General features: G+C 47.1%; 1 protein-coding gene across 1 annotated transcript in view; it reads right to left on the reverse strand.

The window, feature by feature from the left end:
• The window catches only part of PIK3C2A (phosphatidylinositol-4-phosphate 3-kinase catalytic subunit type 2 alpha), an 852,450-nt gene that overhangs the window by 171,786 nt on the left and 665,016 nt on the right, over window positions 1–15,648 (reverse strand). Inside the window, 1 exon segment of the mRNA XM_069223730.1 lies at window positions 638–794. Coding sequence (XP_069079831.1) covers window positions 638–794 — 157 coding nt within the window.

Raw genomic sequence — 15,648 nt, forward strand, 5'->3', positions numbered from 1 at the left:
TATAATAGTAAAAGGCTGAATTTCTGACATGTAGTACTGTGCAAAGAAAGTAGGAATTTTCTTTATCAAACAAATATTATGAGATGGCAAATCAAAGTATTTTTATGTGAACAAGTCCTTAGAATAATTTGTGTTATATCAAGGGCATGTCAAGTGTTATTTTGTTAAATCATTTAACTTTGGGTATTGTATTATGCACAAAAATAATCCACTAGGTAAACTTATTTTCTGATTTGCTGTTAACCTATGCTAGGGACATACAAATAAACTGTACTAATTGGTGTGGATTATGGATACAGCTTTAGAAGAAACATATGAATCAGTACTTTTTTCAGGTTTATATGGACAACATGAGGGCTATATTCTTCACATGAGAAAAAAGTAACTTTTCATCAATGACAAATTAAATAGTTTTTCCAAAAGATATCTAAAATATTTTGAAATGGTTAGCAAAGAAAAAAGAAAACGTATTAGTAAGTTTCTGCCACTTTGTGGAACGATGTTTTACAATTTGTATGCCATTTTAAACAGGAGTATCACAGTAAAATAGGACTCTGAATGATTGCAATATGCTCTTTGAACTGCTTTCATAAATCTATGCAAGTGAGAAAAACGAAGGCAAAAATATACACATTACCAAGGAAAGCAGATTAAGAAAAAGGTTTGTGTGTTTCCTGATCAAATTGTAAGCCTGGCAGCAAAGGTCCACAAATAACTGGAAGCGACTGGTTGGTTTTTCACCACCATTTATGACATATGCCATGTCCGAAGTTAAAACAAAAGGAGCACGATCCCTGTTGCAAAGAAAACAATACCAGTGAAGGCATTAGATTTAAGAATAATGACAAGTAGACATACACATAAGCTATTATGTATTCCATAAAACTAGTTCTAAATCACTATTATTGAACAGTAATTAAGTCCTTATAAAACATACTTCAAGTGTCACCCCAAGCACTATGCCTTTACCACTGAAGTTATTATAATGTACACTTTCTATATTGTGAAAACATAATACAGTATTGTGTTATGCTGCAATGATTACAGTTTACATAACCTGATGAGGTGTTCAGAACTAATCATTATGCACTAATATTATACATGGAAAATTGTGTGAGGTACAATACTGTCAACTTCAAAATGCTGTCAGAAGAGATGAGGCAAACTATCCAAGCCCCTACAGCAATCCAACACACCAGACCGTTCCCTACAGCTGGGTTGTGTGAAAGTATTCACAGGCAGAGTATCAGAACTGCATGACCCACAATGTTACCAGGGGTAAGAACTTTTTCTTCTGATGGCTACTTCTAATGACAGATTCATCAATTTCAGAATAGATACCATCCTCAGGTGGTGGCTTTATGGAATAGCTCACACCAAAATGTCCTGCAGGACCTAATGCTGAAATGCTCTTTCGGTCAGGCCTGGCTATCAAGGCAGCAGTGCTTTGTGCATGTGTGCACTGATGACCACGTTGAGCCGTGCCACATATCCAGAACAGGCACTCTATGATCCAACACAGAGTTAGCCCTTGTGGAATGGGCCCTCAGCACAACAGGAGGTTCCTTCTTGGCCAGCATGCAGCAGATCCTAATACAGTGGACTATCCAGGTGGACGAAGTTGTTTACTGTATTGCGTGGCCTTTCTTCACTCCAGAGAACCACTGTCACCACCCCAAAGAGCTGATTGTGTACCCCATTGTTTTTGGTGTATTCAGTGTAAAAACTCAGCCCACATTTTAGGTCCAAACAAAGTCTCTTCTCCTCTTTTGACTATTCAACATAAAAGGTAATCACAAACTTTGGTAGAAAGGCCACCCTAACCCTCAGCACTGGTTTATCCTGAAAGAAGGTGGTGAGGGAGAAATGAACTGAAAAATCCTGACGTTCACTCACATAAGGTGTTGAAGTTATCACAATGAGAACAGTTTCAGAGTCAGGTGTCGAAGAGGGCAGCTGTGCTGCAGTTTAAAAGTGGTGCACATGCTAAAAGTAAGGACCACACTAAGATCCCACTGTGGCATCATGAAAGGTTTAAGAAGAAATATATGAAAAAAAGTTTAAGAAATTTCATCACAACAGATGATTTGAGTAAGAACGATTGGTACGATAACTGCAAAAAAGGCCCGAGGCGCAGGAAAAACCTTCAACAGTGCACCCTGTAAGTCCTTCCTGGACCAAAGACAAAGCAAACAACAATGTATCTGACAGTTTGGCCTTCAACGGTATAATACATGTGATATTTTTTCCTGCAATGGGTTTGTATTATGGGCACCCCACCAAGACTGTAGCAAGCATAAACAGACTTTCCCTAAGCAAGCCTGGCAGCAAGAATGACATCCAGGACTTGGAGACAGAGACTGAACACAGTCAACTCTCACTGCTCAGTCTCCAGGCATGGAAGTGTGGATTGTGCAAACCCTAGTGTATTACCCTGCCCTGTTGCTATCACAGAATATCCACCCAAAGCGGTAGCCTGATAGGGAGGTTAGATACTCACGCCAAGACGTTCCAGGTTCAACACTCTCCTGGTCCATTCTGGGGCCACTAAGAAGGCTTTGGCCCAGTTGTTACAGATCTTCTACAGAAATCTGGGGAGAAAGGTAGTGCCAGAAGACACAGAGGAATCTTGTGCTCTACTCTAGACAGAACATGTCTTGGTAACAGACAACATTGTCCAGCATGCACAAGTGGTGAAATGGTGCATTCTTGGTGTGACAGAGAGGGGCGCTTTACATTGCTGGAAAATGCCCTGAGAAACCTCTGGGCGCTACTGCCATTCTTGATATGCTATGCATCACGAGTGAGTTTGTACGTTCTGCCATTATTTTTTTTTGATAGTTCAAACATTTTTATTGAGTTTTGCCCTTACAATAGCAGAAGAAAAAAACAGGACACTTCTTAAGAGGAATAATATATCACCCAGGAGATGGTCATGAAAGGCAATATTGTACTCGTAATATAAAATATCACTAGCAAAATAGATTACAGCCTGGTTAAGGGATGTGGGTATGTAAGGTTGAGACATGAGCAAGACCTTGTCGTAAACATTCCTACATGGATTCTAGAATAATCCCCTTGTTAGCAAAACATCTGATTACCCACAACAGTAGTGCACATTTCCAAGCATAAAGAAAAAAAAAACATCAGTAAAAAAGGAAGGAAAAATTCAGCAAAAGAGGGGAAGAGATGGGAGAATCCGCACTGCCATTTAAAAATCCCACAGGTAGTGTAGAATCAGGGAAGTGCTTTGACGAGTCAGTTAGTTCCAGAGGCACAGGGCCTACTGATAAAGGACCCTACACCACCCTGTAAGTTGCAATACTACATGGCGGTTCTGTTGCCTGTGAGGACCTGTACTACCTTCCCAGTAATGGACGGTAGGAAGGCTTTCAATGAGAAGAGAATGGCTCTCAATTCTAACAGGGTGATGTGGAGACGACTATCTGCTGAAGACTTGGGTCCTCTTATCACCACTTCTCTCAGACGACCTCCCTAACCCAGAAATTTGTGTCTCTCAGTCACCACTATCAGCACTGGGTGGGGTAGGGAGCGTGGTTTGTCACTGGTAAAACTGCTGTCAACCAGCCACCACTGCAGATCTTCAGTTGTTTCATTTGGAACCTGGATGGAATCTAACAGGCTTCTTTGGTGCTGGGCCCATTCACACTTCAGATCCACCTTCAGAGCCTGTACATGCTATCTGGCATGACTGACATGTAGGAGGCCAAGAAGCCTCAGAGCCACCCTCACTCAGACCCAGAACAGAGGCTGAATCATTTGGATCATTATCCGAATGTCCTGGACTCGCTCATCCAGAGCGAAAGCCTAATAACACACTGTATCCAGGATGAATCCTTTGACAAGCAGCCTCTGTAAAGAAGTCAGGTGTGGCTTCAGCACGTTGAAAATAAACACCAACAATGTCAGGTGATGTGCAGTCATCTTGAAGTGTAGTTACTCTTCAAAAGCAAGTCACTGAGGCAGGGGAAGATTGGTGTGCCTGACATCTGAAGGTATATTATGAGCACTGTCATCACCTCTGCAAATACTACAGGGGCAACCAGTGAGGCTGAAGAGGAGTGAGGCTAACTTAAATTGCTCCTCGCTAACCTTGAACTGCAAGTAGCCCCTGTAGCAGAGCCAAAGCCACAATCCAGTCTCCTGGATCCAAGGCAAACAGAACCACGGGTCTGCGTTAGTGATTCTCAGGTATGCTCCTCATGTCTGTGGCACTGGCTTAGTCAATGGATACACTGTGAGTGGGTCTCAAATATTCTTGGATCTGGAGGTCTGTGGGAGCTCTTCAGCATACAGTTCCAACTGTTCTTAGCATTAGCACATGTCCTTTACCCAAGTTCTGTTGTTGGGGCAGTCCTCCTCCCTCCCCCCCCAGTGAATTGCCACTCCCCTGTCCATCACCACCCCATGGGTGGTGCCCAGAGCTCCTCCAGAGGGTCCCTAGGTTCTGCAATCTTATTTCTAAGGTTGACAGAGAACTCTGGGAGCACCTGAGTGGTCAGGCCAGGCAGGTGACTTCAGAGCCCCCTCCTGATGGATGCTTACCTGGTTAGGTGACCAATCCCCCTTCCAGGGATATTTAGAGTCTCTCTCTTGGGTGGGTCCTCAGATTCGGCTTGCAAGATTCCAGCAGGACTCCCTGCAACCTTCACTTCGACTTCTGGTCTCTGGAACTGCGACTGGAACCTCAAAGATCAGGCTGCTGCTTCCAAGAAGAAAGGACTCTTCAGCAACATTGTTTCCAGGGCTCCTGCCAGCTTTGCAACAATTTCCTCACTGTGCATCCACAGAAGACCGCAACTCTTCAGCCTGCACAAGAAGAACAAGGAATCTCCCTTGGAGTGAAGGAGTCACTCCCCTGCAACCGCAGGCACCTACGACAAGCGACAGCCGGCTGTGTCGAACCCCTCTCCTGCTGAGCTGCATGGATCCTGCATCACAGGTGGTGGTCCGTAGTAGTCCTCTTGGTCCTCTCTGCCAGCTGTCCAATTTTGGTGGAGGTAAGCCTGTGCCTTCCCCCGCAGGACAGTACCCCCGTGCTGCACATCTCTTGCAGCTGCTAAGGCTTGTTTGCATGTCCTCCAAGGGATCTTCAGGCGACGTGTAGCTCCAGCCCCCAGCACTCCATCCTGCAAAGCACAGCCTCCTGTGTGGCTCTCCTGCGGCATGGGATCCTCTTTTGTAGTGCTGTGTGGGCTTCTTCTGCGACTCCAGTATCCTGTCCTGTGGGACTCCTGTGGGTGCTGCCTCTGCTCCTGTGGACTCTCTGCAACGCTGAGGGTCCCCTGTGACTCTTCCTCCTTGGCTGAGTTCTCCTGGGCCTTGATGGTCCCCGGCTGCATCTCTTTTCCACTAACCGCGGGTTTGTCTTTGCCAAGGCTTGTTGGTGGAAATCATGCACCGACACTCGTATACAATGTACCTTCCGGCGTGGGACATCTTCTGCATCCATCAGGAACTCTTCTCCGGCTCCAGGGCTTGTGGTGATTTGCTTAAAAAATAAAGTACCTTTATTTTTGTACCACTGAGTGTTTTCTTTCATGTGTGTAAGTGCTGTGTGACTACAGTGGTATTGCATGAGCTTTGCATGTCTCCTAGATAAGCCTTGGCTGCTCATCCACAGCTACCGTTCGAGAGCCTGGCTTCTAGACACCGCCTACACTTCAATAAGAGGGGATACCTTGACCTGGTATAAGGTGTAAGTACCATAGGTACCCACCACACAACAGGCCAGCTTCCTACACCTGCAATAAGACATACCTCCCACAGTTGTGGGTCAAGGTCAATGAGACACCCTTTTGTTTCTTCTTTTAATCAGGATTGGAACCCCTCTGGAATACTAAGAGTAGGAAAAGGCCACTTTGACACCTGCCCACCGAGATCTGATGGCCTGGTCAGTGGAGCTAGAGAAGTGCTTTTCCTGCAACAGAGCGATTTGGACACGGTGCCTTTTGAGGTACGCAAGTACTTGGTGTGTCCTACGCGGACTGTTCAACCCACTGACATTCCACGTTAACTATGTCAGTCGACCTACCTGTGGGGCCATGTCATGTCTGAGGTAGGGGAGCTTGACATTTCTCAAAATGTGATTTGATATGGAGTAAGGCATATGTGTGGTATGCAACCATACTGTGGTGTTGTATCAAAAACAAATCCCAACTTCCCCATCCACTTTAGCATTCCCAACCAGCTAAAGACACCCAATAATACAAATATTACATAACAACGTAAAACACTTTGCCTAGTAATGACAGAGATGAACATCCTCTTGTTACAAAACAATGAACTTATCAGGGAGTGTCCTCAACGGGGCTGCCAGTGACTTTGAACTTCACCCTGAAACCCAGGGGGGGTGGGGGGTGGGAGAATGTTTGGGAGGAGGGTTAGGGGGAAATGGTGGGGGGTGGGTGGGGGAAATGGTGGGGGGCGGGTGGAGGACTGGGCCGCCCAATGTGCCCCAGGCCACCATGCTATGGATCCACTATGGTGGGTGCAAGATAGTGTAAATCAGACTATGGCTTCGCCTCCACCTATATACAGTGGGGTTGATAAGTGTCAATACATCACATTAGCTAGCTGGAGATATCCAGGCATCCGTCGCCATCTTGTTGCCCCTCGCTATCATCTGCTGTTCATACTGAGACATCTGCTAAGGGGGTTTCGTATGGCATAATTGAAGTCATATGAGACCTTGGAACCCACATGCTGTGGTTATTAACAGGTAGTCAGAACAGTGTCAATCCTCTGTGTAATCCAGGTCCGAGGAGATGCGATCATTACGCAGTGACTACTGTTTTTATATATGCCTTAGCTGCCTGCGGAAATGTCAATATCTTTGCCACAGTGGCCTATACGTAGTCAAGCTGGGTAAGGCACTGTATCTGGTATGCCAAAGAGTTGTAGCTTCTTTTCAACTGGGGCAAATTCCTTTCTGGCCAGCTGTACTATCACAGTAATGCCTGGGAAAAAGGCAATAGAATTTCCCTGGTATTGGATGGCGCCCTCCTCTGTGGTCATGCGGAGCACAGCTTCTCGATCTTGATAATTTAGGACCCTAGCTATAATGGGACGCGGGTTGCTGTCGTCGGTGTGCATGTTGCCAGGGGTCTGTGGGCCTTCTCAATTACCAGCATGCTGGACAGATTTTCTGCTCCAAAGAGGTCGTGGAGCATATCCTCCACGTACTTCTCCATCGTGCCTGTGATATTGCTGCATGATCGTGCTTCAAGATCGTCAATTTTTGCACAATTTACCTCCAGGACCTTTTCCATCTGATGAAATTTAGTGGAGCCAGACTATAAGCGGTCCTCCACGTCGGAGGTCTGTTGCGCCGCATCAGTTATTCGAGCAGCCTGTATGTCCAACTTGGCCACAATGTGGTCAAGACGGATATTGAGAGAGTCTATTTTGCCGTTGATCGAACTTAAGCTTTGTTGCATGGCTAATAAGTGTGTGGTCGCAGGCTGGGGTTGTTGCACCATATCCTCAGTCATCTGGGCATTAGGTACTCCTTGATTCAAAGGTGAGGCGAGCTTGCCCTTTCTCCACTTTCCCCATATTGGTGGGAAATAGGTGTGACCAGAGAGAAGGCAATCAATAGATGTCCGCACAGCCCTACTAAGATTGTTCATGCTGCAATGTTGCATTTTAGCATAGTTAAGAGGTGTTTTCAGGACCTCCTAGTGGGAAGCCACCGATGGTTTACTGCAGGTCTACGGCATCACTCACCTGCTTCAGGAGCTGAAGCAGGGGATCTCACATCACTTGGCTCACAGGCTTAGCACTTATTCAGGTCGCCAGGTATATTTTTCTGGTGAGGTCGGCAGTAGTGAATGTTTCCGGGCCTCTGCAGGGTCCACCGGCAAGTGGGCAACAACAGCACAAATCTAGGCAGCAGCGCTCACCTACAGGTCACAAGATACTGCAGTGCGCTCACCTGCTCAGTTATGGTGACGTGGGGGGTCATGCTGTACCTCTTTGATGCAGCTAAGGACCCCACGCACATTCCATATGGTGCTCGGGCCCTCCACTTCCACACCGAGGCTGCGTACAGCTGCCAGGCCCAGCGGTTTCCTCCCAGATGTCTCCCATCACCTTCAACAGCCTCAGGGCTCCGCCACTTATCAGTTTTTTTTCTTTGGGCCAGCAGGTGTGCCCAGTCAGCCTGGTCTCTATCCTGTTATTCGCTGCTCCTCCCGCTCCACATCCACGAGGTCCTGGTCTGCCACCGCTGGTCGTCAGCTCCACCACGCCCAGAAGGCGAATTCCACGGGGTCCCTGCACTCTGATTTTTCCACGCTTCCTGTCTGTGACAGCTAGGGAGAGTCATGTCGCAACTGTCTCTCACACCTTGCTGTGGCCTATTCGATGGGCGACACATCTTGCGGCTTCTGCAGTGAGCAGTCGCGGAGCCATATTAATATGATTAGCACCAAACTTTATTACAGCGCTGAGAATTTCAGAGACGAAACGTTGCTGCATGTCTTCCTGCACGCTGTTCAGTCCTTTTCAACGTTAGATGGTAGCTCCATACCAGAGTGTTTTGACGGATATTGAGTCCCAGCCGGCAGAGTGGCACAAATGTGTGGCCATCTTGCCTTGGGCTCTCCGGTGCCCACGAATTAGGCCAGAGAATGAAAATGGAATGAAGGCCTCCAACCTTTTTTGGCACTGGGAAACAGAGGAAGTAACATTCAAATTCTGAGGTTGGGAACTCTCTCTTAGGCTTATTTCACCCAAAGAGCCTGAAAGTCATGCAGGGAAATGGATAAGTGGTCCTCCAACAGCCGCTCTGATGTGGGGGGAGGATGGAGAGGGTCAGAAAGAAATGTCAGGGCATGGCCCTGCTGAATAATTTGCAGGACTCACCGGTGAGATGTTATGGCCAGCCATCCAAGTAAAAAAATGACTGCATCCCACAGCATGGTCCTGTGTTTCTAAGGGCAAACTAAAGCAGCTTGGAAGCTGTTGGCGAGGGGCATGGGACTGGGAGGTTCACTGTCCCCTGTGGGCTTGGATGTTGTCTGCTGGATCTCCAGACCGGACAGCAATGGGGTGCCTGTTGCTGATGTGGTTGACTTTGGGGTTGCCTCTGTGCATGGAAAGACTGAAGGAGCAAGCTGTGGCTCTGCTTTGTTTGGAGTGCTCTAGTGCGGAACTGGCCTCTTGCCACATAGGCGAGACCTTTTAAGAGGCATATTATGATGCCAGGATGTCATCCAAGGAGCCTGTGGATCTTGTCCATGCCTGCACTAGAGCACCACACTAGTTTCAACCGCTCTGCCTAAGCAATCGATAGGGTCATATCCTGAACATATGATGTATTTGGGTGTGTCTTGCCAGTTATGAATGGTTTGCACCAAGCTGGCACTGACTTTTTCTGTAACTGTTAGCAATATCTCTGCAACCATGTCCTATAATGCAGGAAGAAAACCCTGCACAAACAGATCCGCTAGCGGTAACAAGACTGGTGGCCTGTACAGATCTGAGAGTCCTAAAGGCACGCCAGAGGGAACCAGCAGGGTGTCAAAGATTCACAACATGCTTTCTTTTCAGCCCTGGTAACTGGGACTGCATAGGATTAGCGGCAGAACTGGTTTCTTGACAAGGGACAGGGAGCGGGCCAGAGGGGCACCCTGATACATTTATGACTTCTCAGATGAAGTGGCAAGATGGGATGAGACGTACTTGGTCTTCTAATGCTTCTCTTTAACTCTGACTTACCCAAAGACTTGGTCCAGGACAAACATCTGGTGTGAGAGCAGTCACAAGAGCGGGAACACATGTTCTCGAGTTCGAGCGTGACCAAAGCTTACAAGTCTTTCTGCGATGTTTGGCAACGTTCCCATTGGCTTTGCAAACCCCTACGGATGCATAAGGGCACATTCCTCACACACTTGGAGCCGTGGCCCGAACCCAAACACGAGAAACACACCCTGTGGGGATCTGTTAGAAATCTGCCTGTGACAGTCACTACAAAGTTTAAACACTGTCGTTTTAGGAGGGCACATGTTTCCTTTCAAACTAGAAAAGAAATTTGAAAAAAAAACTCAACAACTAAAAGGAAAATGCAAGGTGTTAGCTCCAGATCCACATACAAAGGCGTTAATAGAATGCTTGAGTGGCACTTATATGCAACTCTACCTCTAACTTCTGGAGCAAAATGAGGTTGATGCAGAGACACACAACGCAACCTGGTGACACGCAGATGCTATGCTCAAAAGTCTTCTAGATCCAGTCTGGTGATATTATGAAAGTAATGGATCTACAGTTGGAAATATCCATCAGTAAATTCATTGTGAAACAGTCTGAGACAGAGTCCAAAGACTAGGAATAATGCACAGCTACTTACAAATTGAAAATGTGGATACCCTTAAGACCGTTTAGTAATTTTAGCTGTGCAAACCAATGTTGATTTTTGTTTCATCTTAACGTGATCATTCACATAACTCCTCGGTCAACAGGTGTACAACTGCAGAGCTAACTTTGCAAACTGCTGTTATTAAATTCTCATAGACTCCTCTGCTACATAATTCCAATTTACATTCTTTATTACATGTTTGTGAAGGAAACAAGTTGACCTGTTTACAATGTACTTAATGTAAAATGACATGCAATGGAGATAACGCATATAATTACTCATACAATTTGGAATCACGACCTGTCAGCCAGGGTTCAAAGGTCCTAACACGTCTGTTTTTGCTTTGGAATATCATGCATTCTGTTGCAGACCAGTAATTTTTTTTCTGAACAAAACACTACCCACTGAATATTTCCACTGGTACCCCCCTCCGTAGTATGCCAGCTACTTGGTGCAAATAAGTTTCAAGAAAGATGATCAGGGAGATACCTTACTAGGGCCAATCCTATGGCCCTAAAGAATCCGCCAAAAGTTTCAGTTAGAGAAACAAGTTGGCCTTTCATTAATTAAGACAAAAATAACAAGATACTTGTAGGAAAGTACCCTCTTCCTGGCATGGTTACCCACACCTTTTGCCTGCTATCAGTATGCTTAGAGTGTTTTCACTGGAATCCTCCTAACCAGGACCCCAGTGATTGTGCTCTCTTCCTCTAAATGTGGTTGCTCAGTACTTAGCACACCCCATAATAGGCATACTGCTCCCCCCTTTATGTCCCTAGTATATGGTACTTAGGTACCCAGAGCATTGGGGCACCAGGGATTCCCATGGGATGCAGCATGAATAGTAGCACCCATGGGAGCCCATGCAAAACGTGTCTGCAGGCATGCCACCGCTGCCTGCGTGAAAAGGTGCATGCAATATTTCACCACAGGTCACAGCACCAGGTCACTGTAAGTCACCCCTATGGTAGGCCCTGCTAGCCCAGAGGGAAGGGTGCCATTCGCTGTGTGAAAGGGCACCCATTCATGAGCAGAGGTGCCCCTACAAACTCCAGTTCCATTGCACTGGACTTCATAAGTGTAGGGAAGACAATTTTACCCGTGTACTGGACACAGGTCACTCACTACCTCAGTCCAGCTACATAATGGTAACTCTGAACCTGGGTATGTTTGTATCAAACATGTTGGAATCATACCCCAATACTGTTACCAGTATTGGTTGCATGAATCCATGCACTTTGGGGGCTCCATAGTTGTAACAAGGCTTGGGAGAGGTAGCCTCCCCAAGCCACTGGTTTGCTTTGAAGCCCTTGGTGCCCTTCTTGCATAACCCGGTTTGAACCAGCCCAGGGATCCCCGGTCCCTGCTCTGGCACAAAACTTGACAAAGGAAAGGGGAGTGACCACTCCCATGTCCATCACCACCTCAGGGGAGGTGTCCAGAGCTCCTCCAGGTGGCCACTTAAATCTTCCATCTTGCACCCTTCAGATGCTCCGAGGGGTGCAGAGGCCCCTCAGAGCATCTGAGTGGCCAGGTCAGGCAGGTGACGTCACAGACCCCTCCTGATAGCTTGTCACCTTGCTAGGTGGCCAAACTCCCTTTTAGGGCAATTTAAGGACTCCCTTGAGGGTGGGTCCCCAGATTTGACGTGCAAGGCTCAACCAGGTCACCTCTGCGTCGTTTACTTTGACTTCTGGCCACTGGATATGCAACTGGACTCTTCAGGAACCAACAAAGCTGCAACGCCAGCGACAACTTCGCTTTGCAAAATTGTTTCTCTGGCTCTTTCCAGCAACCACAACACTTACCTGGCTGTGCATCCTCTGAGGCTGACAAGACTTCAGCCCGCACCAAGAAGGAGTCCCCCTTAGAGTAGAATCTGCAGGCACCAACTGTGATGCAGGATCGGCTGCGTGGATCCTGCACCACAGGTGGTGGTTTGGAGTGGTCCTCTTGGTGTTCTCTGCTCGTTGTCCAACTTGGGAGACGGTAAGCCATTGCCTCTCCTTGCAGGACAGTACCCCTCTGCACAGCAACTCTTGCAGCTAAGAAGGCTTGTTTGATCCTGCTCCAAGAGATCTTCAGGCTCTGAGTAGCCCCGGCCTCCAGCACTTCTTCCTGCCAAGCACAGTCTCCTCTCTGTGCCCCTGCAACGTGGGACTCGTCTTAAGGGGTCCTGAGTGGGCTTCACTGCAACATACTGTGCCTGCTGCAACTGCTTCTATTGGCTCTTACAACTGCTGAGGGTCACCCCGGTCTCCCCTCCAAGGTTGGGTCCTCAGGGCCTTGTTGGTTCTCTTAAGCCTTGCAACTCTTCTTTTGCTCCTCTAGCATTTGCCAAGGCTTGTTTGTGGCCCTCCTGCACCATTGACCATCTGTGACCAGATAACTGATGAGGGGCACCATCAGCACCCTCATCAGCTTCTGGGCTCCACAGGTGGTCTTCTTCTCCCCTCGTCTACCTGGTTCTGCATCAGCAGAAGGGTGGGTAGTGCCTCCTGCCCCCACTGGACACGCCATTGTGGACTGGACTCTGTCCCCTTCCTTTGCAGGTCCTTTTATACCAGAATCCACCTTTTGTTTCTTCATGTCTGGTCTTGTTCTTGGACAATCCTTTTTCCAAGTCCTCCTGTTAGTCCTTGGGAAGACCATGTACTTGCCTCTGCTCTCCTGGTCGCTGGGGATTACTCAGGTACTCACTTCTTGGGGTTCCTAGTTATTCCAGCTCCCCTCTAACAACTCCACATCCTTGGGTGGGGGACTGTAGCTCACATTCCACTTTTAGTATATGGTTTGCCTCTCCCTTGGGGCTCTTTCTATTTTCACTAAGTTTTGCCAATGCTTGTTGCTTCTATGCTAATTTCTGATTGTTCTTGTGTATATAACTAGTGTGTACTTACCTCCAGTTGGGTGGGGTGGGGGGACTGCCTATAAGTAATCTAATGCTGTGTTACTATAATGAAGTACTTTTATTTTTCTAACATTGAGTGTTTTTTTTCATGTGTGTGAGTGTAGTGTGACTATAGTGGTAGTGCATATGCTTTGCATGTCTCCTAGATAATTCTTGGCTGCTCATCCACAGCTACCTCTAGAGAGCCCTGGAGTCCTAGACACTGCCTACACTTCACTAATAGGGGATACCTGGACCTGGTGTAAGTTGACAACACCATATGTGTCCACCAAACACCAGGCCAGCTTCCTACAATACTTACCTTCAGTAAACACTTTTTCTGGTAGAGACTCTAACCGCAGACTTCTCACTTTATAATATTCCCTGGGGATCAGACTGGATCTGGAAAATCTTGACCAGTAGCTCTGAGCACCCTTACGTGGCACTGATTGGCTCAGTGTTGGCATCGCCTGTGAAGGAAGGAATGTCATAGTACCCATGTATGCACCACCCCGGCACACTGAAATCAGTTTCATTCATAACTATTTCTGCGCCAAAAATGCAGAGCCATGAAAAAAACAGTTTGACCAGTTTGAAGTGCCTAATGGGGATTTTAGGGTGAGGAGCCCAGTTCACAGAAAAGGTGAGGAATTTCTACCAGAAAAAGCTTTAATGAAGGTTTAGTAACTTGTAAGTTAGAAAGAGACTTTTAACCAGAGATTCCTCACTTTAGCATAGATACCGAAGCAATACGTTCCAGGAGCTGTGTCTGCGAACTGGCTTAAAAATCCTGGAAGTCCGTACAGGCCAGCCTCGACAGATCTGACTGTTCAAGCAATGGTGTTTTGTGAATGTGTGACGCAACACCCATGTATCGGGTTGACAGATGTCCAGGACAGGTACTCTGCATGGTAATGCAGTAGTAGCAGCCTTGGCCCTGATGGAATGGGCCTGCAATCCCTCAGGAGGCTCTTTTCTAGCTAATGCATAGCAGATCTTAATGCAGCGCGCAAGTCATTGAGAGATGGTCCGCTTCTGCACAGCATTACCCTTTTTGCTCCAGTGAACCTGATGAACAGCTGACCATAAACCTAATGGATATATGATGGAACAACACATACGTATATCACGCATGCCTTTACAATGCAGTCTCTACAACGACTGCGTCTTTACTACGCATGTTTTACCATGCATGCATTTCCAACAAAATTCGTTGTAAAAGCATGTTTGATAAAGCAACATGTGTGGTAAGTTCTCCCCTGCCCTGCACCCTACATCTGACAGATGTATGATGGAATAACGCATGTGTATATCACGCATGCCTTTACAACGCGGTCTTGACAACAACCACGTCTTTACCACACATGCCTTTACCATGCATGCATTTACAACAATTTTTTTTGTAAAAGCATGTTTGATAAAGCAACATGCGTAGTAAATTTACCCCGCCCGCACCCTACACCTGACACTATACTCCACCCACCCAAGCCCTTAAAACTGCCCCTTCTACACGCTGCCCAGAGCACTAACTCCCACCCTACCCTGCCCTAAAACCTACCTTGCCCTGTCCTAAGAAGTACCCCGACCACCCGCTCCCACTCTAAACCCTAAAAGCTACCCTGCCCTGTCCTAAAACATACCCCGCCCTGTCCTAAAAACTACCACAAACCCCCTAACCTAAACTGTAAAACTTTCCTGTCCTAAAAACTACCCTCACCCGGCCCCTAAACTCTATCCTGCCCTGTCCTAAAAACTACCACGACCGCACCCTAAGCCCTACCCTATCCTAAAACCTATCCTGCCTGTCCTAAAAACTACCCCAATACCCCGTCCTAAACCCTAAAACCTACCCAGTCCTAAAAATTACTTAACCGTGTCCTAAAAACTACTCCGACCCCTCTGCCTTTGCCCTAAACCCTAAAAGCTACCGTGCCCTGTCCGAAAACCTACCCCGGCCTGTCCTAAAAACTATCTGACCTCCACCCTAAACCCTTTCCTGCCCTTTCCTAAAAACTACAGACCGCCCACCCAGACCTAAACCCTAAAACCTACCCTATGCTAAAAACGACCCCACCCCGTCCTAAAAACTCCTGACTCCCCCACCCTAACCCTAAAATATACCCTGCCCTGTCCTAAAAACTACCCGACCTTCCACCCTGAGCCCTAAAATCTACCCCGCCCTGAAACCTGAAACCTAAAACCTACCCCGCCCTGTCCTAAAAACGACTGCGACCCCCGCCCTCAACACTAAAACATACCCTGTCCTAAAAACGACCCCATCCTGTCATAAACACAATTCTGCCCGCCTTAAACCTTAAAATCTACCCTGTCCTAAAACCTACCCCACAGTGTCCTAAAAACTACCCCGGACCCTGCT

This window comes from Pleurodeles waltl, chromosome 3_1 (genome assembly GCF_031143425.1).
Source record: "Pleurodeles waltl isolate 20211129_DDA chromosome 3_1, aPleWal1.hap1.20221129, whole genome shotgun sequence".
NCBI classification, from domain to species: Eukaryota; Metazoa; Chordata; class Amphibia; order Caudata; family Salamandridae; genus Pleurodeles; species Pleurodeles waltl.